The sequence below is a fragment of the Trachemys scripta genome, chromosome 3, assembly GCF_013100865.1.
Source record: "Trachemys scripta elegans isolate TJP31775 chromosome 3, CAS_Tse_1.0, whole genome shotgun sequence".
Classification (NCBI taxonomy): domain Eukaryota; kingdom Metazoa; phylum Chordata; order Testudines; family Emydidae; genus Trachemys; species Trachemys scripta.
The window spans coordinates 143,081,638-143,106,925 of record NC_048300.1 but is presented as its reverse complement, the minus strand read 5'-3'; the positions used below and the strand labels follow the sequence as shown (position 1 = coordinate 143,106,925).

Genomic DNA, 25,288 nt, shown 5'->3' with positions numbered 1-25,288 from the left:
GCAACAGTTTCCAGCAAGCTCCCTCCTTTCTGTCCCTGAGCCCTGTCCCCTCCTCCACTTTGTGGAGAGGGGGTATGGGGGGGGGCAGGAGCAGAGGGACATCCGGATATCAGCACCCCTCTCCCCCCTCACCCTGCAAGCAGGAAGCTCCCTGGAGCAGCTCCAAGGCAGAGGGCAGGGCAGGGGTGGGCCACCTGAACTGCTGCTGGACAGCTGCGGAGCCACATACCTTACACGGGATTTAGGAGAGCTGATTGGGGGGCTGGGCTGCAGGCCCTCCTGGTTCTAATCCCCACAAGGTGGGGCTGCTCTTTCAGAAAATCCTGCAAGCAGTGGACAAACCAGGCAGCTGCCAAACGACATAAGGGAATATTGCGCAACTTTAAATACACTTGTTCCCTAATAGATCAGCAACATAACAATGAAACAACGTTAACCAGGACAAAGTTAAATGAGGAGTTACTGTACCATAATACAGACTGAATTGCAATTCTAAAATATGCATTTTGGTTTTTGAAAGAGGTTATTTCTTAACTAGTTAAAACCACTTGGGGATATATATTTTTACTTGAATAGGGCCCTGTATATTTTGAGACATTCTGTATCTGAATTCTGTATCAAACTGAAAATAGTGGTGTCTAATTCACAAGAACTCTCAAACAAGTGATGTGGGTTTTTTGTTTGTTTTAGTAAACAGTAAACCGAAAAACTCATGACCCTTTATATTTCAATAAAAGCCTTTTATAGGCTATTCATTTTGTCAGCTAATTCAGCATGGTGGGTCATGGAAACTGGAGGCCCTTTCTATAGAACTTTCACAGCTCTGTGTGATTTCATTTTCAAGGATATGGGTAGAAGAAACCAACATAGATAGATGATGGTGGTGCAAAGAAGCATTTGGGTTCTGACTATGGTGTGAGGGTTATATGGGGTGAAAGGTTCTAATTATCTGTCTTGATATTGGAATGTTTTCCAGCATTTTCTTCATGGTTTATCAAGTGGTGACTTCTCTGAGAAGGAAGAGGGCCAGTGGCTGCAACATTGCCCCATCGTATGACAATGTTGGAGGCAGTGATTTTTTTTAACATGGCCTGGTCTCTGTGCCACAAGGCAAAATCTGTGGCCAATCATTAGGGCTCTGCCCCTAGTTATAGAAAATATTGTAACTTCATTCCATCAAGGTAACTAAACTGAACAATATGGGAAAACAGGTTTAGGAGAAACTTTTAAAATTAAACTGTCAAAGTAAGCAATACTCAAAGTAAACAAAACTGGAAAATAAGCTGTTTTCCCCCCTCTATGGTATAGTATTTTAGGGGGTTACTTTTAACCATTGTAGGTACAATGCCTTCTGATGGAAACATGACTCCAGCCTTGTCTACACTGGCAAGTTTCTGCACAGTAAAGCAGCTTTCTGCATTGTAACTCCCAAGGTGTACACACTGCCAAGCCACTTGGTGCGCAGAAACTGCACAATTGCAGCGCTGTAAAAAACCCACCCCGACGAGAGGCGTACAGCTTTATGTACCAAGGTTACAGTGTCGCAGTGCCAGTGTAGACACCTTCATCAATTACAGCACTGCAATTGGCCTCTGGGAAGTGTCCCACAATGCCGGTGCTCGCCTATCTGGTCATCGGTTTGAACTCTACTGCCCTGCCTTCAGGTGACCAACCGTGAGCTCCACCCCTTAAATTCCTTGGAATTTTGAAAGTCCCCTTCCTGTTTTCTCAGTAATACGTACAGTGGTCTCAGCGCATCTTTCCAGGTGACCATGCCTGCTCCATGCACCAAGCGATCCCCCGCTTGGAGCAAGGCCGAGTTGCTGGACCTCATCAGCATTTGGGGAGAGGAGGCTGTCCAGTCCCAGCTGCACTCCAGCTGTAGGAATTATGATACCTATGGACAGATTTCACAATGCATGACAGAAAGGGGCCATGACCAGGACCCACTGCAGTGCAGGGTCAAAGGGAAGGAGCTGCGGAATGCCTACCACAAGGCGCAAGAGGCAAACTGCTGCTCTGGTGCTGCACCCACAAGCTGCCGGTTCTACAAAGAGCAGGACGCGATACTCTGTGGCGACCTCACCTCCACTGCGAAGGGCACTGTGGATACTTCAGTGGCTCACGTGTCAGTTGAGAGTGGACCAAGCCAAAAGGAGAAAATCTTGGACGAGGAGGGGGACCCAGAGGCAGAGACGACTCGGAGGTCAGAGATGCATGCAGCCAGGAGCTCTTCTCTACACCGGAAGAGGCTATCCAGTCACAGCTGTCGGAGTTTGGCGAAGCGCAAACAGGAGAGGAGGCCCCTGGTAAATGGCCTTGATTTTGGGAATCGCTGAAGCGAGTTGTTGGGGGCAGGAGGGTTGCAGAAAGCAGGCTTGTGTCTGTATGATGCGCATACTATCACATGCCTAGTCTGAGCAGCGGAACAGGTTGTTGATTTACTCCCTCACTTCATGGGAATCTGTCTCAGAGATCTCCAGGAAACTCTCATGGAGATACTGGGCAATCCGCTGCCGCAGGTTCTTTGGCTGAGCTGCTTTGTTTCTTGCCCCATTAAGGGTAACTTTCCCGCATCACTCTGCCGTCACAGGGAGGTGGAGGTGGGGGTGGGGTGGGAGGACCATTGCTGCACACAGGCGAGCCGCATAAGGGCCAGGGCGGAAGCTGCAATCTTGGAGAAGACCCTCCCTTGATTCCCTGCTCACCCTTAGCAGCGAGATATCTTCCATAATGAACACAGCCTGTGGAAAATGTGGGGACAGGAATAATTATAAGGTCTCTTTCCTCTCCCCCTGCCCCTCCCCACACACACACACACAGTGCTGGCTCTCCCCAAGAGCCACGTGCCCAGTGTACAGTACGGTCCTGGAACACTGATTTCCCTGCCCCTGCGGTTACTCACTATTTTGGGGGTCTTGCTTGGGGTTAGTCAGTTAGTGTTTTGCGTTACCTAGGGAGGTGGTGGAGTCTCCTTCCTTGGAGGTTTTTAAGGCCCGGCTTGACAAAGCCCTGGCTGGGATGATTTAGCTGGGAATTGGTCCTGCTTTGAGTAGGGGGTTGGACTAGATGACCTCTTGAGGTCCCTTCCAACTCTGATATTCTATTCTATTCTAGTGACAGGTATGTGAATAGTGGCTGTGTTTTAAATCACTGAATCACTGGTCTGTGTTTGCAAACAATACTGCTTCTGTAAAATGTTGCATTTTGGCTTCACAGATATGACCTTTGGAGCCCAGCCTCCCTCTTTGTTATTGCCAGCTGAATGGCTGCGCAGAATTAGGCCACGAAGAACTAAAGAGGACTCTGCATGATGTCATGATGCACTGTGTGGCTGAAAAACAAGAATTGAAGGGGTGGCGGGACAGCGAGAAGAGGGATTGAAAGGAGAACGTGGCACACCAGAATGAAGCCACAGAGCAGCTCTTAAATGTTATGGAGCGCCAAGTGGACATGCTCCAGGCGCTACTAGCACTGCAAACTAAGCAGCTCCACGCCTGCCCTCCCCTGCAATCGCTGTCGCAAAACTTTCCCATGCACTCCCCAGACACCGCCAACACACTTTATCAACCTCCTGGCTCCAGTCTGTACCCGCTTCATTCCACTCCTTCCACGTCACAGTCCAGCCCTGCGGACTCCCAGTATCCACTGCACTCAACGCCCGTCCCTCTGCAGTTTAGCCCTGCTGAAGTACAGTGCCCGCTGCACTGTACTTCAAAGGAGAAGGTTGGATATACCTAGACATACACAAATCTTTAACCATCCCAGGACCCCACCTCCTCCTGGGACCCTCCCTTTCCCCATCTACCACAGTGCTGTTGTGGATTTTTGTTTCTCTCTCTTGCCTCCGGTTGTTGTTTTTAATAAAAGAATTGTTTTGGTTTGAAAGCAATCTTTATTCTATTAATTGAAAGCCAACAGAGCCCTGCAAAGCAACAGGCAATTTTCTTAAACCTTTATAGTGCATCGTCTGCACCAATCACAGTCCCCTCCTAGCATTACAAGCACTGCACTCCTGAGCATAACAACAAATAGTAGTAGTTTTCAGCTTCAAATTGTAGCCTCAAGGCATCTTTGATCCTTATGGCCCTGCACTGCACCCCTCTAATAGCCATGGTCTCTGGCTGTTCAAATTCAGCCTCCAGACGCTGAGCCTCAGCGGTCCAGCCCTGAGTGAAGCTTTCACCCTTCTCTTTACAAAAATGAACGTACAGCACACGACTATAAGCATAGGAATATCGTCATCCGCCAGGTTCAGCCTCCCATATAGGCAGCCCCAGCGGGCCTTTAAACGTCCAAAAGCACACTCAACAGTCATTCTGCACTTGCTCAACCTGTTGTTTAACCGCTCCTTGCTGCTGTCAAGGTGCCCCATGTATGGCTTCATAAGTCAAGGCATTAAGGTGTCGTCAGGGTCTCCCAGGATCACAATGGGCATTTCGACTTCCACTATGGTGATCTTCTGGTCCGGGAAGAAAGTCCCTGCTTGCAGCTTCCTGAACAGGCCAATGTTCTGAAAGATGCGTGCGTCATGCACCTTTCCGGACCAGCCTGCGTTAATGTCCGTGAAACGCCCACGGTGATCAACAAGTGCCTGGAGAGCCATAGAGAAATACCTTTTCCGATTAATGTACTTGGTGGCTAGGTGGTCTGGTGCCAGAATTGGCATATGTGTGCCATCTATCGCCCCTCTGCAGTTGTACAAAGCCATCCACAATGTCACCCACATTGCCCAGAGTCACGGTCTTTGGGAGCAGGATGCGATTAATGGCCCTGCACACTTCCGTCAACACAAGTCCAACGGTTGACTTTCCCACTCTGAACTGGTTAGTGGTCTGGAGTAGCCAGCTTCCACGGTGCAATCACCATGTGCTTCTCCAACAGCAGGGCAGCTCTCATTCTTGTGTCCTTGCGCCGCAGGGCTGGGGCGAGCTCATCACACAGTCCCATGAATGTGGCTTTCCTCATGCAAAAGTTCTGCAGCCACTGCTCGTCATCCCAGACGTGCATGACGATATGATCCCACCACTCAGTGCTTGTTTCCCAAGCCCAAAAGTGGCGTTCCACTGTGGTCAGCATCTCCGTGAATGCCACAAGCAATCTCATGTCATAGCTACTACGCGTGGCAAGATCAATGCCAAACTTCTCTTGCCTTTGTAGTTTAATAACTCCACTGCTACTCGTGATGTATTAGTGAGAGCGAGCAGCATATTGGTCAATAGTGCGGGATCCGTTCCTGCAGACTGAAGAGGTAGAGCGCGCAGTACACAAATCGTTGAAAGATGGTGCCAAATGCGGACAGAAGCACAGGGATTGCTGGGAAGCGAAGCAGTGCATCACGGGTCAATGGGACAGGACCCAGGATGCGCAGTGACCCTCTCCGCCTTCCCACAACTCTTAGCAGCAGAAGAGATACTTTCTGGGATAGCTGCCCAGAGTGCACTGCTCTGAATACCACTGCAAGTGCCGCAAGTGTGAACATGCTATTGCGCAGGCAGCTGACAGTGTGAACACACAACAGCGGTTTCTCTTCAGAGCTCTCTGAGCGGCACTGTACCTGTCAGCACTGTAACTCTGCCAGTGTAGACATACCCTCCTTGAATTGATTATGTCCCTCTGAAACTTTTGTGTGTGTGCTGCTTGGCATTCTTTGTCCTTCTACACAGACTAGTCACTGTAAGAATGCAGTCTGTACAAAGGCTTATACTTTAACAGTTTTCTTTCGTTTCTGTACCAAATTCTGAATCCCTGTTTCCTGTGATATTGCAACACTGCTTTCTCTGTGGATCACAAGCCTTTGAGTTATCCTCAGTTCTGTGTTTCACATATTGTAGCTCTGTGCAGCTAAACTAAGTGACTAGGCTTCTTCTGTTGTTTTATGAGTATTTTTAAATTTAGTAATCCGACTTGTTTATCTTATTCTGTGAATCCTCATTAATAATTGTGGCTGTGAAGGGGTATAGAGTACATATGTCTGAGTTTCTCTTAACCTCACCCTATACAAGAAAGATTTACAATTACACCTCTACCTCAATATAACGCTGTCCTCGGGAGCCAAAAAATCTTACCACGTTATAGGTGAAACCACATTATATCGAACTTGCTTTGATCCGCCAGAGTGCGCAGCCCCACTCCCCCGGAGCACTGCTTTACCGTGTTATTTCAGAATTCGTGTTATATCGGGTTGCGTTATATCGAGGTAGAGGTGTATGTCCCAAGATTCCCAATCTTCCTAGCCAGTAACCCTTTTGATTTTTCCCTGCTTTTGTCTCCTTTCATTTCTAGGTAGAGCAAAGATCTTCTTTTGCTGATCCTCAAAGAACTTTGAGCCTTCAGATTCTGTAGCATTTGCTGCCTTGATAATTGAAAGAAGACAGTGTAGCAGCCAGCACAAAGGAATTTGAGGAGTGTCTAGATCAGGATTTGAATGCTTAGAGCTCCTTGTGGGAAGAAGGTAGGAGGAAAGTAAGACTAAAAGCCTGATTTTTTTTTTTTTTTTTCAAAGATGCTGAGTACTTGCAGCTCTCAAAGACTTCAGATGAAGTTGTGGATGCTCAGCACCTTTGAAAATTGGAACTTGGGGTAACTAAGGCTGGAGAACCTAGATAAAAAGAGAGACAGAACACAAGACCAAAGATCGTTACCAGAAGGTAGCAAGTACATAGGGGGATATATGTGTAAACGGGTATCTGCTACAGAATCTTTCACTTGAACCTTGACTTCAACAGAACTCTGCAGTAGTTATCTTGTCTTTTATCTGTGTGTCTAGAGATGGAGGAGGAGGATTTAAGCGAAAGAGGACTGACAATTGCTTCAATCATGAATCGAGTCAGAGACCTGAAAAATAAATATAAAAATGAAGATAATGTTACTGATGAGCTAAATTTTACTAAAGTCTCAGCTGATACAACAGGTATGTTTTTTTGTTAATCTGCATTTTCACTCTTACTGCAATTGATGCTAAAGTCAACTAGTCTGAGAACAAAAACAGTTTAATCTATTTCAGCATTTTCTTTTTACAGTCTTTTTTAAGACTAAAAAGCGATGCCCAAAACAAGTGACAAATCTCAGCTCCTCTTGATAATGCTGCTTAGATCCTTTCTTTCAGTAACTGCACTTGTTTGTAGATTACTCATATTTAGAATTTTTTGCAAATATTGAAATTTCTCCCCCCCCCCTTTTAGTGTTCACATTTGTGTGTGTGTATGTGTGTGTGTGTATATATTATAATATTACTTTATAACCATAAATCTAAGAATGTATTTGGTGGTTGTTTTTTTTTCTTAGATAACTCTGGCACTGTTAATCAAATTATGATGACTGCAAATAATCCAGAAGATTGGCTGAGTTTCTTGCTTAAACTGGAAAAAAAGGGTATACCTCAGACTGATATTAGTCTATTGAATAGATTGATTGGCCGTTACAGTCAAGCAGTTGCTGCATTACCTGCAGAAAAACACAGCCAAAATGAGAACTATGCTCGGATCCTAGTGAGATTTGCTGAGTTGAAAGCGTAAGTACTAATCACCAATTTACAATAAGAAAACTCCAAAAGAGGACTTCTGAATTTTACTAATGGCAAATAGACACTATTAACAAATCTCTTTTGCCCTTAGAGCAAATAAATACTCCTATTAACATTCATGTTGTTTAACTTGTACACCTCTACCCCGATATAACGCTGTCCTTGGGAGCCAAAAAATCTTACTGCGTTATAGGTGAAACCGCATTATATCGAACTTGCTTTGATCTGCTGGAGCGCGCAGCCCCGCCCCCCACAGCGCTGCTTTACCGCGTTATATCCGAATTTGTGTTATATCAGGTCACGTTATATCGGGGTAGAGGTATATTTAGAGGGCATCTAGGACCAATAGAAACTTACTGCTTGTGCAGGATAAGTGACTAATGTAAACCTACTTATTGTGACGTCAGATGGCATATTTTCTTATATACCGATGAGTATGATTGATCAGCTTATTTTTAACACATAGGAATGGAGGAGAGGGAGCACACCACAGCTCACCAAAATATTAGTCTGTTACGTTACTTTCAATAACACTTGTTCAAAAATAATTTTCTTTTACTTGGATTGTATGTGTGAGGGAGGTTGAAAATGATATGAGGAGGCCTCCCATTTTTACCTTCCCTTTCACCCCAATTTTGTAAAAACTTAAATATTGTGTGGAATACCAAAAAAGTAGGCAACATGTAATTTTAACAAGTTTCACCTCAACTCTGTATTGTGGGTAATAATGATTAGTTGTGTTTTCACCTGTTCACCTCAAAAAACTTGCTTTTTCCCTCTTTGGAATTTTAGAACCCACTTGCCATAACTTTTGTGTTGCGGTACACAGCTTACGTCTCAGTATTTAACAGTAATGGATCTTTCAGAAAAAACATTATTTGGATTTATCCAAGCCTGCTCCCTTGGCTATTCCAGAATGAGAGGCACTGTTGTCTTTGTTTCTGTCATATCAGTAAGAAAAACAAGTCAATTACCAAAATATAACTTTGCCCAATAAAATGAAACTAATGATCATTCCATTAACTTATTCTCAGTGAAACAGGAGTGGAAAGGGCTGGTTCTTCTTTGAGAGACTGCATATGTCTATTTTGTGTGTGTCTAGTGTACTAGTATATCTAGCCAGAGTTTTCCTTAGTGGTAACTGTCAGGGCAGCGCGTGTGCTATTCACTTCTTCATACTTTAAGCTGAGAGTGTAAAGGGTGGAGTTGCTCCCACGCTCGCTTCAGTTCCTTCTTACTATCTGTGGAGCTGTCTGTGGACTGTTGCTCAAGGTTTCCGTTTTTCCCCGGGGAAAGCTTTTTCTTCATATTGTAAATAATAGTTTAGGTTATACATGTTTTTTCCCCCCCTTGGCAATATTTTATTTCTGTTTTTGTAAAGGTTTTTTATGTTTACTTTTCCAAGCTTGTTTTTCCTTGGTACCAGGAGCTTGGTTATGCCCAAGTCTTCTGGTTTCAAGCACTGTTTCATGTGCAGGGTCTCAGCCAGTTAGTGATCCTTATACCTGCTGCCTGCTTTGTCTTGGCCAGAGACATATTAGAGACAGGTGCTTTATTTGTAGACCTTTTAAAAAGAGGACCAGAAGTCCAGGAACATTAGGTTGAGAGATTACCTCATTGAGTGTGCCATGCGTCCCTCCTTGGACCTGGGTTGTCCGGACTCAGCACTTCTCTTTTGGCCTCAAGTGGTTCTCCTATGGCTCTTTCTGACTTCCCTGCTGTGTGTGGTCAGAGATTCTGGGATTGGAGAAGAAGTGTTTTCCTTCTCTGAGAACACCTTGTAAGACCCACAAGTCAGTCTCAGGATGAAATCTGACTTCAAAAGCAAAAAAGGGTTCCTCTTCTAAAGGGCACTTGGGACACTGTAAAACTTCAGTAAGTCTTCAGAGAACCCGTTGTGTAGCAAGGTTAGAGTGTGTTGGACTTCTACAGGAAGCCTTGTCATTGACTTGGTACCTGCTGAGGTAACATCGAGGCCAGCATAGGTGAGACTATTAGTTGAGGCACTAACTTCAGCACTGCCAGAAGCAATTTTGGTACCGATGACAGCAGTAATTGATGCAATGGCAAAGAACTTACTTAGGGGGAATCCATACAAACAGTCTACTATGGCAGAATATTGACATTCTGCTCAAGTCATGCAGTCGGTACCACAGTTAGTGCCTTTTTTTGGTACTGGGCTCCCCTCCTTCATACCAATCCCATCGGATACCTTTACTTCTATGGTCAGGAAATCTCTGGTACCAACTTCAAGACATGCAGTACCAGTGAGGCTTGAACCTCTTGTACCAGTTCTGAAGATGGTACATACAGTTACATCTCACAGGAACCTACTGTTTCTGTTTGTTGGATTCAGAGGAAGAGCTGTGTGTCTCTTTACCGAAGAGAAGATCTATACCAGCTCCCACTCGTTCTTCAGTGGCAAAATCTAGCACATCATAGTCATCAATACAGTAGCAGATCAAGAGAGAGATCACTCTGGCTGTCTGCCAGGTGCCTGCCTGCCCTCTTTCCCCACAGTACCATACATACAAATGGCCGTATGGGAACCCATGGGACATTCCGCCAGCTTCTGGATCGGGTTCCCTAGAGCAGTCTAGACAAAGCTCTTCAGTGCATCCCATTGACGTAGAAGGTCATGTGCCTAGTACAGGACTTGGTAACAACCTGCCTCAGGTACCCAATCTTTCAGTACCCATGGCGCAACAATTGGAGTTGGAGGCTGAGGACTCCTTTTTATATGCCAACAATTCATCTGCATCACTAGACGAAGTCTTGTGTCCTGATTCATTTTCACCTATTCCAGATGACTTTAAAACATAAGCATCCTGCTAATGAACTCTTGCTAATTCCCTGGGAATCCAGGTGAAACTGGTCCAAGAAAACCCACATAAGTTGGTGGACATTCTGCATCCTACCACCACAGGCAGCGGGCAGTGAGAAGGAACTGAGTTGACGTTCCATTGTCCTTTTTCCCCCCCCTTGTTTATTGCGCCACGGTGAGATTTCTCTGGGTGTTTTGTAAATAGTTTTATCTCAGTAGTACCCTTTAGTTATTTAGTTAAATAGTTTTTAAGTAGTTTGTTAGTAGTTACCCTAGTGCTGTGCCTTCATCAGGTTTTAAACACCGTCCTTCTTGCTCTTTAAAGCTAAGTATGAAGCGGTACATATGAATTTGTACTTTTCAAGGAGGATCTCTAAACCTTGGCCATGTCCCTAAAACAAAATCCCCTATATGTCTTGGGAAGCTGAACCTTGTTTCTGTGGCAAAATCCCTGAATTCTGCAACAGTTTGTGGCAGACTGGAAATTCTGTGACAGATTCATTTCAGAATTCAATTAATATAGTAGCTCCTGTGTCTTGATGTTGTATTCATTTTTTCACATTATCACCTCATTCTAATATTTTTGGTACCCTGCAAAAATAGTGTCAAAAACATAAGTTAGGGGAAAGCTGGAGGCTTTGACACTTTTGGGTTTTAGCACCTTACACACATGTTGGAGGTTTGTGTGTGGTTTAAGTATATTAGCTAATTTTTTCAGCTAAAATTATTCTGCAAGAAAAAAAGTATGGGTAGTTAAAATTATCCTCCTCAGGTTTGAGAATACCCTCACTGATACTAACTAGGGCAGTTAACACCTCTGTTATTCTTTGTCTTCCTGCAGACTCAAGGAAACAGTGTACATTTGTTTAATTTATTTTTTAACAGTTGTGAGGAGTAGAAAGATTTTTGTTTAGCTAATGGAGGGCAGTACTGTGGTAAAGGTGAATTTTGCAGTAGATTCCTTGTCCATCACTAAATATAGGAACCCTACCCTTAAATTTCCTTTACTCTTTCATTTCCAGCTTTTCCTCTCTACATAAGTGTCAGTGTTCTATTTTACAGTTTTCAAGACCCAGAGGAGGCACGTGACCAGTTTCATCTTGCCAGATTGAACTGCAAGAAATTTGCTTTCGTGCACGTAGCTTTGGCACAATTCGAACTGTCACAAGGTATGTGGAAGTTTGTCTAATGTTGGAAGCTTTTGCCTCACTATTTTATATTTAAAAAAATCAGTATAATTGTTAATATATTAAGAAAATAGAATATTGTGTAGTAGGTACTTAATCAGGAAAGTTAAGAATTTAGAAAGTATTTTTTCCTTCCATATGATCTAAAATTCCCTGGTTTCTTCCCTTCAGAAAAGTGTGGGTTTTTCTTTTAGTAGAATATGGGTCTCAGATTTGTTTTAGAAAGTGTGTTCTGTTGATTATGGTATATTTAGGAATGATTACTGAAGCCTACATAATCCATATCGTTAGAGAGAGCAGATCTTCCAACATATTCTAGTATAGCTTCATATGAGATAGGAGAGACTCTTAATACTGCTTCGCTGCCTAGAAGTCCAAGATCTGATTCTTGTCCACACAAAACTTTTCTGTGGTAATGGTTAATGTGTGTAAAGATTTGAGTTTTCTGTGGAGCTTTTTCCACCAGTACAAAGAAGTGTCTTCATCTTTCAATCAAGCACAGAGCAGCCAATCCAAAAAGTATTTTGGGTCAGTCATCTCCCCTGACACCCTGTAGTTTTTTAACTCATAATTAATATCTCTGACAAACTTCTAAACAACTCTCAACTGAAATAAAAAAAATCCAGAAAGAGGCAGGTTAGCTATTTTAGAGGGAGATGGTTTTTTGCAACATGTCTTGGTCAGTCTCCTTATTTCAGAAATGGCCACAGCAGGCTGTGCTGTACTTGTTCTTGTGTGCATACCAGTGCTTGGATATCTCCATAAAATCTACCAGAATCTTTCTTTCCATGACCAAGATGGGACTTGGTCATGTTTTCTGAATTGAAATCCTCTACCTTCCTCTAGAGGGTGTCCATTTTGAGATTGTCATCTGAAAAGCAGAGCCTTCAAACTATGTGTGAGCAGCTATGTTTGGGCATCTCCAGGTCAGCTATTAGTGGCTAATGGAAATACAAACTGTTCTCAGTTCCTTAGCAGTCAACAGCCTCTGTAAAATGAGACAGTATTTTTCATCATTCTAGTTACTGTCATCCTGAAATTTTTCACTCAAGGTTGTAGAGAGCCTACAGGATCTAACTGGGAGGAGAAATTTAATCTAAGATCCGCCTCCTTGTTCTTCCTTACAAGGTTCCTTAGTGGCGGCCTAGTTTCAGTTCTCAAGGAGGTCTTAAACCTCTCCACTCCAGCTTTTCAAATGAAGCTAAGTCCTCAATTTTTTCCTTCTTCATTAGCAAATACCCAGTAAATTATAAGTCTGATTGGACCCAATTCCACCCATGTTCTTCTGCAAGCTAAGATCCAAAACTAACTCTTCTACGGTCAAGGTAACTGCAGTTAAAATTAGTTCTGACTCTTCTGTTTCTTTTTTCACAATTGTGAATTTTGGCGGGGGCAGGCAAGGGGTGGAGGAGAGGAATTTTTTCCTGATATCTATGGCTGGGCCAGAATTACCTCGTCCAGCCATGTCCAAACCATGTTGGAAAATAGAGCTGTGGTGGTGTGCCTGAATTTGCAGAATCAAGCGGAAACTGCTCCTAAAGATTCCCCCTGCTCATCTGGGAAGAAGTCTTGCATGTCTCAAATACCCAGGTTTCAGGCCACCTAAACTTCTACATGGGCTAGTGAAATTGGATTTTAATCCATCCAAAGGCTTACTCCCTCCAAGAGGAAGTCTTCTTCTTATTCTCTCTGACTTTACCACTGATAGCCACATGTTCGTTTCCTCCAATTTCAATTGCCACCCTCCCAGGGGCTACTTGGATCTGAAACCATGGGTTAAAGATGCTCCAGTGGATGGGATGAGGAAGGTGGCCTCTACACCGCTTTACTTTTCTCCTTCTCTTTAGCAGACTTCCTCTTTTAGCCCAGAAGGGGGCATAAGCTCTAGTGGAAATGGAGGTGGTGTCTTTCCTACACAGAAGCAGCTATTTTTAGTTGCAAATCAACATGTTATACCAAACAATGAGAACAAACCTTTCTATAAGACAAGAAAGAGTACAAACGCAAAACAAGATAAAAATCAATGATTAAATCCAAAGTTTCTTGCTTGCAGATTTAAATCAAGATTAAAATTACTGATTTAAATCAAAGCACCCTACCCATAATCCTCTCTGTTTACAACTTGTACAAGGAGTACTGACTGCACCAGACAACCATGAGCTGATGCAGACTTTCATCAGTTTTTAGGTGAATCCTGCCTCAGAAGGCCTTAAGGTAGATAGGCTGCTATTTTTAGGGAAGGAATTATCTTCCCACTTCTGGTTAGGCACCAATTCATTTTTCTCCTTTCATCTCCTTTTCCTGTCATTGCTAGACAACCATTATATATATGTGCATCACAGCATTTATTTTTCTTGTTCTGCAACATGGTAATATAACCTACTGTGTCTCATCAGGCAGATACATTTTGGCAAAGTGCTAAAATAACCATAAGTTTTCTTAAGCTTTGGAGGTTCTCAATAGTGAGAAGGCTTGGTGTGGAACTCCTCACTCCAGACTGGCTACCATTTGTAATATTTGACAGGAGATGCCATCTGCATCTAAGAAAAAAAATGTGCATTTGTGTAATGATGTAACTTCCTCACTTTACTTTTCTGTTTAAATTAGACTGTAAAATATTCAAGGCAGGGTGATTTGTCAAAGTGCCATGCACACTAATGGTGCTATATAATAAACCAAAGTGAAGACCTTATACCTTATTTTGGGAATGCTGGCAATATCTGTAGAATTACTGCACACATTAATGAGTACAAATGGCTCTGCAATAGATAAGATATTAATGTCAAGGCTACTGTTGTTTATATTTCACTCATCACTTATATTTTGCTCATAATAGAATCTGAGTGAATTACAGAAATTTAAAAATGGTGTCAAGGATTATTTGGATAGTGGATCCAATATTTGGATATTGACCGTTATATCTACCAACTCCACCTGTTTGATTATATCATTTAGCTATGGGATGTTTTCATACAAGAATTTTTTTTACGTTACAGCATCCATTTGCCTACTGAAAATGCAGTCCTGGTCTGAAAAGTGACTTTCTTTAAAGATAAAAACATTACTCAACTGCTCTGGCTCGCCAGGAGTACTCTGATTCATAATCTGCTCACTGTGCACTAAACTAGGCTTTTATGGCATTCAGCCATAGCCCTGAGAGAGGTTGGTACAGTTCCACGGTGCCACAGGGTACTTTAAGGAGGATTTGTGCTGCCCTTCATAGAATCATAGAATAGAATCATAGAATATCAGAGTTGGAAGGGACCTCAAGAGGTCATCTAGTCCAACCCCCTGCTCAAAGCAGGACCAATTCCCAGCTAAATCATCTCAGCCAGGGCTTTGTCAAGCCGGGCCTTAAAAACCTCCAAGGAAGGAGACTCCACCACCTCCCTAGGTAACGCATTCCAGTGTTTCACCACCCTCCTAGTGAAATAGTTTTTCCTGATATCCAACCTGGACCTCCCCCACTGCAACTTGAGACCATTGCTCCTTGTTCTGTCATCTGCCACCACTGAGAACAGCCGAGCTCCATCCTCTTTGGAACCCCCCTTCAGGTAGTTGAAGGCTGCTATCAAATCCCCCCTCATTCTTCTCTTCTGGAGACTAAACAATCCCAGTTCTCTCAGCCTCTCCTCATAAGTCATGTGCTCCAGACCCCTAATCATTTTTGTTGCCCTCCGCTGGACTCTTTCCAATTTTTCCACATCCTTCTTGTAGTGTGGGGCCCAAAACTGGACACAGTATTCCAGATGAGGCCTCACCAATGTCGAATAAAGGGGAACGATCACGTTCCTCGATCTGCTGGCAATGCCCCTACTTATACAGCCCAAAATGCCGTTAGCCTTCTTGGCAACAAGAGCACACTGTTGACTCATATCCAGCTTCTCGTCCACTGTGACCCCTAGGTCCTTTTCAGCAGAACTGCTACCTAGCCATTCGGTCCCTAGTCTGTAGCAGTGCATGGGATTCTTCCGTCCTAAGTGCAGGACTCTGCACTTGTCCTTGTTGAACCTCATCAGGTTTTTTTCTGCCCAATCCTCTAATTTGTCTAGGTCCCTCTGTATCCGATCCCTACCCTCTAGTGTATCTACCACGCCTCCTAGTTTAGTGTCATCTGCAAACTTGCTGAGAGTGCAGTCCACACCATCCTCCAGATCATTAATAAAGATATTAAACAAAACCGGCCCCAGGACCGACCCTTGGGGCACTCCACTTGAAACCGGCTGCCAACTAGACATGGAGCCATTGATCACTACCCGTTGAGCCCGACGATCTAGCCAGCTTTCTATCCACCTTACAGTCCATTCATCCAGCCCATACTTCTTTAACTTGGTGGCAAGAATACTGTGGGAGACCGTATCAAAAGCTTTGCTAAAGTCAAGAAATAACACATCCACTGCTTTCCCCTCATCCACAGAGCCAGTTATCTCATCATAGAAGGCAATTAGGTTAGTCAGGCACGACTTCCCCTTCGTGAATCCATGCTGACTGTTCCTGATCACTTTCCTCTCCTCTAAATGTTTCATAATTGATTCCTTGAGGACCTGCTCCATAATTTTTCCAGGGACTGAGGTGAGGCTGACTGGCCTGTAGTTCCCCGGATCCTCCTTCTTCCCTTTTTTAAAGATGGGCACTACATTAGCCTTTTTCCAGTCATCTGGGACCTCCCCCGATCGCCATGAGTTTTAAAAAATAATGGCTAATGGCTCTGCAATCTCACCCGCCAACTCCTTTAGCACCCTCGGATGCAGCGCATCCGGCCCCATGGACTTGTGCACGTCCAGTTTTTCTAAATAGTCCCGAACCACTTCTTTCTCCACAGAGGGCTGGTCACCTTCTCCCCATGCTGTACTGCCCAGTGCAGCAATCTGGGAGCTGACCTTGTGCGTGAAGACAGAGGCAAAAAAATCATTGAGTACATTAGCTTTTTCCACATCCTCGGTCACTAGGTTGCCTCCCTCATTCAGTAAGGGGCCCACACTTTCCTTGATTTTCTTCTTGTTGCTAACATACCTGAAGAAACCTTTCTTGTTACTCTTAACATCTCTTGCTAACTGCAACTCCAAGTGTGATTTGGCCTTCATGATTTCACTCCTGCACGCCTGAGCAATATTTTTATACTCCTCCCTGGTCATTTGTCCAATCTTCCACTTCTTATAAGCCTCTTTTTTGCATTTAAGATCAGCAAGGATTTCACTGTTTAGCCAAGCTGGTCGCCTGCCATATTTACTATTCTTTCTACTCATCGGGATGGTTTGTTCCTGCAACCTCAATAAGGATTCTTTAAAATACAGCCAGCTCTCCTGGACCCCTTTGCCCTTCATGTTATTCTCCCAGGGGATCCTGCCCATCTGTTCCCTGAGGGAGTCAAAGTCTGCTTTTCTGAAGTCCAGGGTCCATATTCTGCTGCTCTCCTTTCTTCCTTGTGTCAGGATCCTGAACTCGACCATCTCATGGTCACTGCCTCCCAGGTTCCCATCCACTTTTGCTTCCCCTACTAGTTCTTCCCTGTTTGTGAGCAGCAGGTCAAGAAAAGCTTTGCCCCTAGTTGGTTCCTCCAGCACTTGCACCAGGAAATTGTCCCCTACGCTTTCCAAAAATTTCCTGTGCACCGCTGTATTGCTCTCCCAGCAGATATCAGGGTGATTAAAGTCTCCCATGAGAACCAGGGCCTGTGATCTAGCAACTTCTGCTAGTTGCCAGAAGAAAGCCTCGTCCACCTCATCCCCCTGGTCTGGTGGTCTATAGCAGACTCCAACCACGACATCACCCTTGTTGCTCACACTTCTCAACTTTATCCAGAGACTCTCAGGTTTTTCTGCAGTTTCATACCGGAGCTCTGAGCAGTCATACTCCTCTCTTACATACAACGCAACTCCCCCACCTTTTCTGCCCTGCCTGTCCTTCCTGAACAGTTTATATCCATCCATGACAGTACTCCAGTCATGTGAGTTATCCCACCAAGTTTCTGTTATTCCAATCACATCATAGTTCCCTGACTGTGCCAGGACTTCCAGTTCTCCCTGCTTGTTTCCCAGGCTTCTTGCATTTGTGTATAGGCACTTAAGATAATGGTGGTGTACCCTCTTCCTTCAGTCTGCCCAGTCCAATCTGTGGGCCACAGGAGGCAGGAAGAGAAAAAACCTATGTTCCACCTTTTTATATGAAGATCTAGGGAGGTAGCAGTCCCCTAACCCTTTTAGTGCTAAACATGGTCTGGTTGGTTTTAAACTACTCCTGCCCTTTTAGCATGGGTAAAACTAAGCCAAATTATTTTCTGGTTTGGTCATTATGAATAAAACTGTTAGATAAATTCCAAATAAAGATTCTGCACACGTTTGGTGATCCTGTGAGTCAGAAAAAACTTTCAGATTGACGTTGAGTTTTCTGGACTGACATTCAGGAAAGGTTGCTTTCTTATTTTATTTCTGAACTAAATAAATTTTCATCTGGAAAGTAAGTGAAGCAATAAATACAGAATTCTAGGATGACAGTTCTCCTTTTTCAAAGTAAGAACTTTTAAGTACAACCGATTAGAAGTATTTTATTGCACAAATGACCTAAAAACCTATGAATGTGAATTTAATTGAATCGCATTTTAAAAAAACTAGTTCCTTGTTAATGGCTTGTCAATCTTGTAACTTTATTTACAGGTAATCTAATGACTTCATTCTCAAGATGCTGCTTTTTCTTTTTGCTGTATCGACTCAACCATCCAGGGTTCAGTGCACGGTGGTTTGACTTAAATCACTGATATTTATCTTGATTTAAATAATCAAGCAGGAAACCTTGATTTAATCATAGATTTTAATCTTGTTTTGCATTGTACTCCTTTCTTAAAGATTCATTCTCGTTTGTTGGTATTCAGACATGTTGATTTGAAATTAATATAACCTTTATACTAAATTTGGGACTCGTTGCTAACCAGGATGACACTATGTAAACATTCATTTAAGCAATTGTATAGCTTAACATACATGTATTCAGATTCTTAATTTTTACTAGGGCTGTCAACTAATTGCAGTTTACTTTTTTTTTTAGTTAATTGCATGAGTTATCGCGATTTAAAAAATTAATCGCTATTAATTGCACTGTTAAACCATAGAATACCAATTGAAATTTATTATAAATATTTTTGGATGTTTTTTACATTTTCTAATATATTGATTTCAATTACAACACAGAATACAAAGTGTCCAATGCTCACTTTATGTTGTTATTTTTTATTACAAATGTTTGCACTTTAAAAAAGAAACAAAAGAAATAATATTTTTCAATTCACCTCATACAAGTACTGTAGTGCAATCTCTTTATTGTGAAAGTGCAATTTACAAATGTAGATTTTTTTTTTTTTTTGGTTACATAACTACACTCAAAAACAAAACAATGTAAAACTTTAGTGCCTACCAGTCTACTCAGTCCTTACCTCTTGTTCAAACAAGACAAACAAGTTTGTTTACATTTATGGGAGATAATACTGCCCACTTCTTATTTATAATGTCACCTAAAAGAGAGAACAGGTGTTCACGTAGCACTTTTGTAGCTGTTGTTGCAAGGTATTTACGTGCCAGTGATGCTAAACACTCGTATGCCCCTTCATGCTTCGGCCACCTTTCCAGAGGACATGCTTCCATGCTGATGATGTTGTTTTAAAAAAAAAAAAAAAAAAAAAAAAGTGTTTAAATTGTGACTAACTTCTTGGGGGAGAATTGTATGTCTCCTGCTCGTGTTTTACTCGCATTCTGCCATGTATTCCATGTTATAGCAGTCTCGGATGATGACCTAGCACATGTTGTTTGATTTAAGAACACTTTCACTGCATATTTGACAAAACGCAAAGTGAGATTTCTAAAGATAGCTACAGCACTCGACCCAAGGTTTAAGAATCTGAAGTGCCTTCCAAAATCTGAGAGGGAAGAGATGAGACATGCTTTCAGAAGTCTTAAAAGAGCAACATGATGCAGAAACTACATAATCCGAGCCACGGAAACAGAAAATCAACCTTCTGTTGGTGGCATCTGACTCGGATGATGAAAATGAATGTGCGTCAGACTGCAGTGCTTTGGATCGTTATTGAGCAGAACTTGTCGTCAGCATGGAAGCGTATCCCGGCTCCCCAGGCTTCAAGAAATGTCTCAGTTGCAAGGAATCTATCCCAGTGATAGATGAACACACTCAATGCGTTTGCTGCCTGGAAGAGAGAAACATCCCACAGAAGTGTGGTTTGTGTCCGCAACTGAAGAAAACTCCTACTTATGGAGTCAGCCCTTCAGCCATCTGATCAGCGGAGGGAGACCTCACCACAACCCTCTACTTCCAAGGAAGGTGAGCTCAAGGAGATGCCCGTAAGCCACTTATGTAAAGCCTCTAAGGAAAGGTCCTTGAATTCCCATAGCGAGCCCAGATCAAGCCGAAAACTATCTCCCCGCTCGATCAGTATAATCGTTACCATCGCCACCAACACCATCTAAATCCGGTACCCAGTGGTCTCACTGTACCCTCCTGACAGTGCACATCGGGTTGCCTATGGACCCAATGGGCACAGACAAGGAAGCATCAGTACCGTCAGGGTGCAACAAACACAGAAAATCCGCCCCGGGGAAGGTTCCTTCAGTACGGACATCGACATCAGTACCACCTGTGGTACTCCAGGCGCCGACAGACCATACTTATCAGGTCCATATCACCAACCGTGTCGGTACAGGCCTCTTGGCACCTACAACCCCCACTGGTACCAATCCCTTCATCACCACTGGACTTCTGGTGCATGACAGATCTTTTGGTGTCTGATGCACCAGATTTGCCTCTGCTCAGTACCAGGGCCCCAGAACTGAGTTCACCTAGAACCTTTGACTTGCTGATGACTTCTTAACGCACACCACCCTTTTCGTCTTCTGCATCAGAAAGTGAACAAGAGGACATGGTCTCCTGCCACTCTTCTTACCTTACAAAAGGTGCCTAATTTCACTATGGACCTTAGTCATATCGTCGTCCTGATCCACAACGTCTCTGGTTTGGACAGCCCGGTACCAACCACTGGGTCCCTTCCCATGGCAATGGCCATACTGGGGTTCCTGGCAGGCTCAAAGACAACAGGCCTCCCATAGTTCTAGTGTGGCCTACCAGCAACCAGAGAGACGCTGCCCTTCAGTTGCTGCTTTGAGGGCTCAATCTAGTGTTAAAAGGTCTGACTAAACTGCCACTTGAACCCATAGAATCACAGAAGATTAAGGTTGGAAGAGACCTCAGGAGGTCATCTAGTCCAACCCCCTGCTCAAAGCAGGACCAACCCCAACTAAATCATCCCCAGCCAGGGCTTTGTCAAGCTGGGCCTTAAAAACCTCTAAGGAAGGAGATTCCACCACCTCCCTAGGTAACCCATTCCAGTGCTTCACCACGCTCCTAGTGAAATAGTGTTTTCTAATATCCAACCTAGACCTCCCCCACTGCAACTTGAGACTATTGCATCTTGTTCTGTCATCTGCCACCACTGAGAACAGCATAGCTCCATCCTCTTTGGAACCCCCCCCTTTCAGGTAGCTGAAGGCTGATATCAAATCCCCCCTCATTCTTCTTTTCTGCAGACTAAATAAGCCCAATTTCCTCAGTCTCTCCTTATAAGTCACATGCCCCAGCCCCCTAATAATTTTCATTGCCCTCAGCTGGACTCTCTCCAATGTGTTCACATCCTTTCTTTAGTGGGGGGCCCAAAACTGGACGCAGTACTCCAGATGTGGCCTCACTAGTGCCGAATAGAGGGGAATAATCACTTCCCTTGATCTGCTGGCAATGCTCCTACTAATGCAGACCAATATGCTGTTAGCCTTCTTGGCAACAATGGCACACTGTTGGCTCATATCCAGCTTGTCATCCACTGTAATCCCCAGTTCCTTTTCTGCAGAACGGCTGCTTAGCCAGTTGGTCCCCAGCCTGTAGCAGTGCATGGGATTCTTCTTTCCTAAGTGCAGGACTCTGCACTTGTCCTTGTTGAACCTCATCAGATTTCTTTTAGCCCAATTCTCCAATTTGTCTACGTCACTCTGGACCCTATCCCTACCCTCCAGCATATCTACCTCTCCCCCCAGCTTAGTGTCATCCACAAACTTGCTGAGGGTGCAATCCATCCCATCATCCAGATCACCCATGACCACTTGTTCTTTAATTCAGCTTTCTATGAAGACGGCATTTCTGATTGCCATCACCTCGGCGAGAAGGATAGGGGAGATAACAGCTCTGATGGCACATCCTCCCTTCACAGTGTTCTTCCCTGACAAAGTTACACTTAGATCACATCCGAAGTTCACTCCCAAGGTGACTTCCACATTTCATATGAACCAACTTATTCAGCTTCCAACCTTTTCTCCCAAACCTCATCAGGATATATAGGGAAGCCATTCTTCGTATGCTTGATGTGAGGAGAGCCTTGGACTTCTATTTGGATAGAACCAGAGCTTTTAGAAAATCTCGGAGACTCTTCCTCTCCATTGCAGATAGGTCAAAAGGTACAGTGATTTCAACTCAAAACTCTCCACATAGGTGTTGAACTGAATCAAACTCTGTTACCAGATATGTAATGTAGCACCCCCATCTTCAATATGCATGCACTCTACGAGATCGGTCTCCTCTTCTGTCACCTTCTCCAAGGATATCTCTATATCAGAAATCTACAGAGCAGCTACCTGGGCATCTTCACATACCTTTGCAGAACACTATGCAATCCTGGGGACTCTGCTGTAGACACCAGATTCAGTGTCACAGTGCTATAACAGACTCAACTCTGAAGCCCCAGCCTCCAGTAGGGGGCACTGCTCATGAGTCACCTACAGTGGAGCACCCATTGGCACACTACTCGATGAAAAAGTGACACCCTTTGTGCAGTAACAATGGTTCTTTGAGATGCCCCCGTCCTCCCCCCATGGGTGCTCAATGACCCACTCTCCTCACCTCCACTTTGGAGTTTTTGTCATTAACTCTGCGATACAGAAGGAATTGAGGAGGGCTCGCCCGTGCACGCTGACTAGCCTCGTGGCAGAGCACGAGGGGCAGCGCATGCATCGGCTGAATAGACACTACTACTAAAGTTCTCCTATCAGCAGCGCAGGGATGCAGACACGCCTACAGTGGAGCACCCATTGGGGGAACAGCTCGAAGAATCATCGCTACTGCACAAGGTGAGTAACTTCTCTCGGTTCTTGCTAGCTAAACTGAAACCTAAAGTAATTAAAGCTAAAGCTTGTCTATACGATAACAACTGGAAGTACTTACACTTGGAAAAATGTCTAGAGAATTCTCTCTGTAAAGATGGAAAATAATACAGATACTTAATGCAGCATGTGATGTTATGAAATATTTATGAAGCTTGTGTTGACCTAACAAGTTGAAATGTTCCCTCAATTCTGTATATAATTAAAACAGCAGCACCTTTTAACCCAATAACATTTTTGAGGGGCTCAAAGATGCAGTGTACTTTTTAATCTTTTTAAGTGATTTTAATAGATTAGGGCTTAACATAGGTTGTCATAATTTCAAATTTAATTTTATTCAGGTTTATTTTATAAAAGGAAAATATGTTTAAATATCTATTTTTTGATATCCAGAGTGGATAAAAATTGTGTTATGGAAAGAGATTCTCTCATCAGGTTTGTATTCAGTCTCTAAACCCATGACATCTGTATTTACTGGTATTGCTGGTCTGTGCTCAGTGCGATGCTCCTGCATACTCTGTATAGTTGGGGTCTATAGTCACAACTTTGTTACAAAGTACTGTAGGTAGACGATAGCAGGGGTTTTCAAACTGTATCATACTATGGAGCATGTCTTAATAAAGAGTGGCTTATGAAACACCTGTGTTATGATCAAACAAAATTCCTGAAGTAATTACAGAACTTAATTAAATGGAAAAGTAAAGGGAAAGGAATTTATGTATTTTAGCTACACTTAATGTAATAAGTGTAGCCTTTCTTGGAGGAAGTTAATCAGTGTCTTCAGTTCCACAGGCACCTCTCCTTGTCTGTTCTGTTCTCTTATTCTGATCTCTAGCCCATGCTTCCCTGTAACTTAGTTCCCTTGTTATTAAGACATATTACCCAACTGCTTTGTTTTATGCTCTTCTAAATGTTCCCCTTCTCCTGGAGAAACTGCCTCCAGTACTTGGCAGTGACTCTTGTTTCCTTTTTTTAATGTCACAGTGGCCCCTAGAGGAGTCAGCTAGACTTTCTCATTACGTATACCTCTGCTTACAGAGAACTATATTCTTCTTTCTAGACACTGGAGGCTGTGAGGGAATGTGATAAATAATTATGCCTGGTCACGACTGACTTAATTAGTTGCCCCAACAGCTCCTTCTCCTCCTTTGTCTTCATTTACAGAGACTTACTGAATATTTGTAAATGCTATAGTTGTTTTCTGTCATGAATACTAACTACTTCCAAAAATACCCAGTTCTGAATAGTAAGGTTGCAAAGTCAAGCATTCAAAAGTAGAAAATGCCAGAATTAAGGTTGCCCATACAGCCTTAATTTGACACCCTTGTGTGTATGTGTTATGAAAGATTTTTAAGAGCATGGTCACATAGTTGTACCCCCTGACTCCCACAGGATCCCATCTTATTCAGTGCTCAGAAATTAATGTGGGCATTAATCAGGGTTGTATAGTGAATGAGGCTGTTGTCTGTAGGACCCCTGCCTTATTAGTTGAAGAAGCTGGAAAGTGTGTAGTGAATGAGGTAGGGGATTGTTGAAAGAGGAAAAAATGGTCTCTTGGTTAAGGTAATTGGATGTCGTCCTGGAGAACTGGATTCTATCCCTGTCTCTGCCACAGAGTTCCTTTGTGCCACTGGGCAAGTCACTTGAATCACATTTTTACCAGTTATCACTAATTGTGAGCTAGAACAGCTGATTTTTAGGTGCCTTGCGACCCAGTGCAATCCACAGTTCCGAGTGAGGCATTGAGGCATTCTATACAATTCATGGAAAGAGTTAGGTGCCTAAGAATGGGATTCACAAAGGCCAGCAAGCTGAGCAGGCAGCAGTCCAAGTTAGCCAGTAGGAAATGCCAAGGAGAGGAGGGTAGCCTAAGCCTGTCCCCCTCAAAGGGACCTATGCACTTTCCCCAACCAGCACGTAAGCACTTATCTCTACTAGAAATCCAGCCTGAACCCTTCCCTGGAATTAGGTGGCGAAGCCCTTTTTCTCAAAAAGCGAGGTGTTGGTAGTGTCCCTTTGTTATAACTTTCAGCCCAGTGGTTAGAATGCTCACCCTGGATTTGGGAGACCTTGTTCCATTTCCCCCTCTGCTTGATGTGGAGAATGAATTTGAATTTGTTTCCCACCTCCCAGATGATTGCCCTAACCTCTGGGGTCTGGGGTATTCTGGGACAGGTTTTCACCCTCTTGTAGCAGTTGTTCCACTGTTATTGGGCCAGAAAGGGGGAGAGAGACTAGCCTGGTGGTTAGGGCACTCATCTTGAAGATGGCAGACCCAGATTCCAGTCCCCTTCTCCAATACATATTGAATTGGACCTATCTCCCAGAGCCTGGGTAAGTGCCATAACCACTGGCCTGAAGGTTTATAAAAGGGCGACAGCACCACCACCTCTCCTCCTGCTGCTTTGTGTGGGCTTAGGTGTGCTCCAGACAATTACTGGAATTGGTCCTGGAGATGCAATAGACAGTGTAATGCCTTTGGGGAACCTGCTGGGGTTTAAATGTGGGAGATTTCCAGGTGCCTACAGTGAGGCAGCTGTGCAAATGC

The 25,288-nt window shown here is 43.7% G+C and overlaps 1 protein-coding gene across 2 annotated transcripts in view; it reads left to right on the top strand.

The window, feature by feature from the left end:
• Positions 1-25,288, top strand: part of TTK (TTK protein kinase) — a 103,886-nt gene that overhangs the window by 6,280 nt on the left and 72,318 nt on the right. The window contains exons 1-4 of one of the 2 annotated variants that reach the window (XM_034766150.1): positions 6,291-6,454; positions 6,770-6,913; positions 7,288-7,513; positions 11,412-11,518. In XM_034766150.1, the coding sequence (XP_034622041.1) occupies positions 6,772-6,913; positions 7,288-7,513; positions 11,412-11,518 (475 nt within the window). In that variant the 5' untranslated portion in view covers positions 6,291-6,454; positions 6,770-6,771. Of the gene's footprint in view, positions 1-6,290; positions 6,455-6,769; positions 6,914-7,287; positions 7,514-11,411; positions 11,519-25,288 lie in introns of those variants that run through there. The other variant, XM_034766149.1, reaches the window with a different exon arrangement.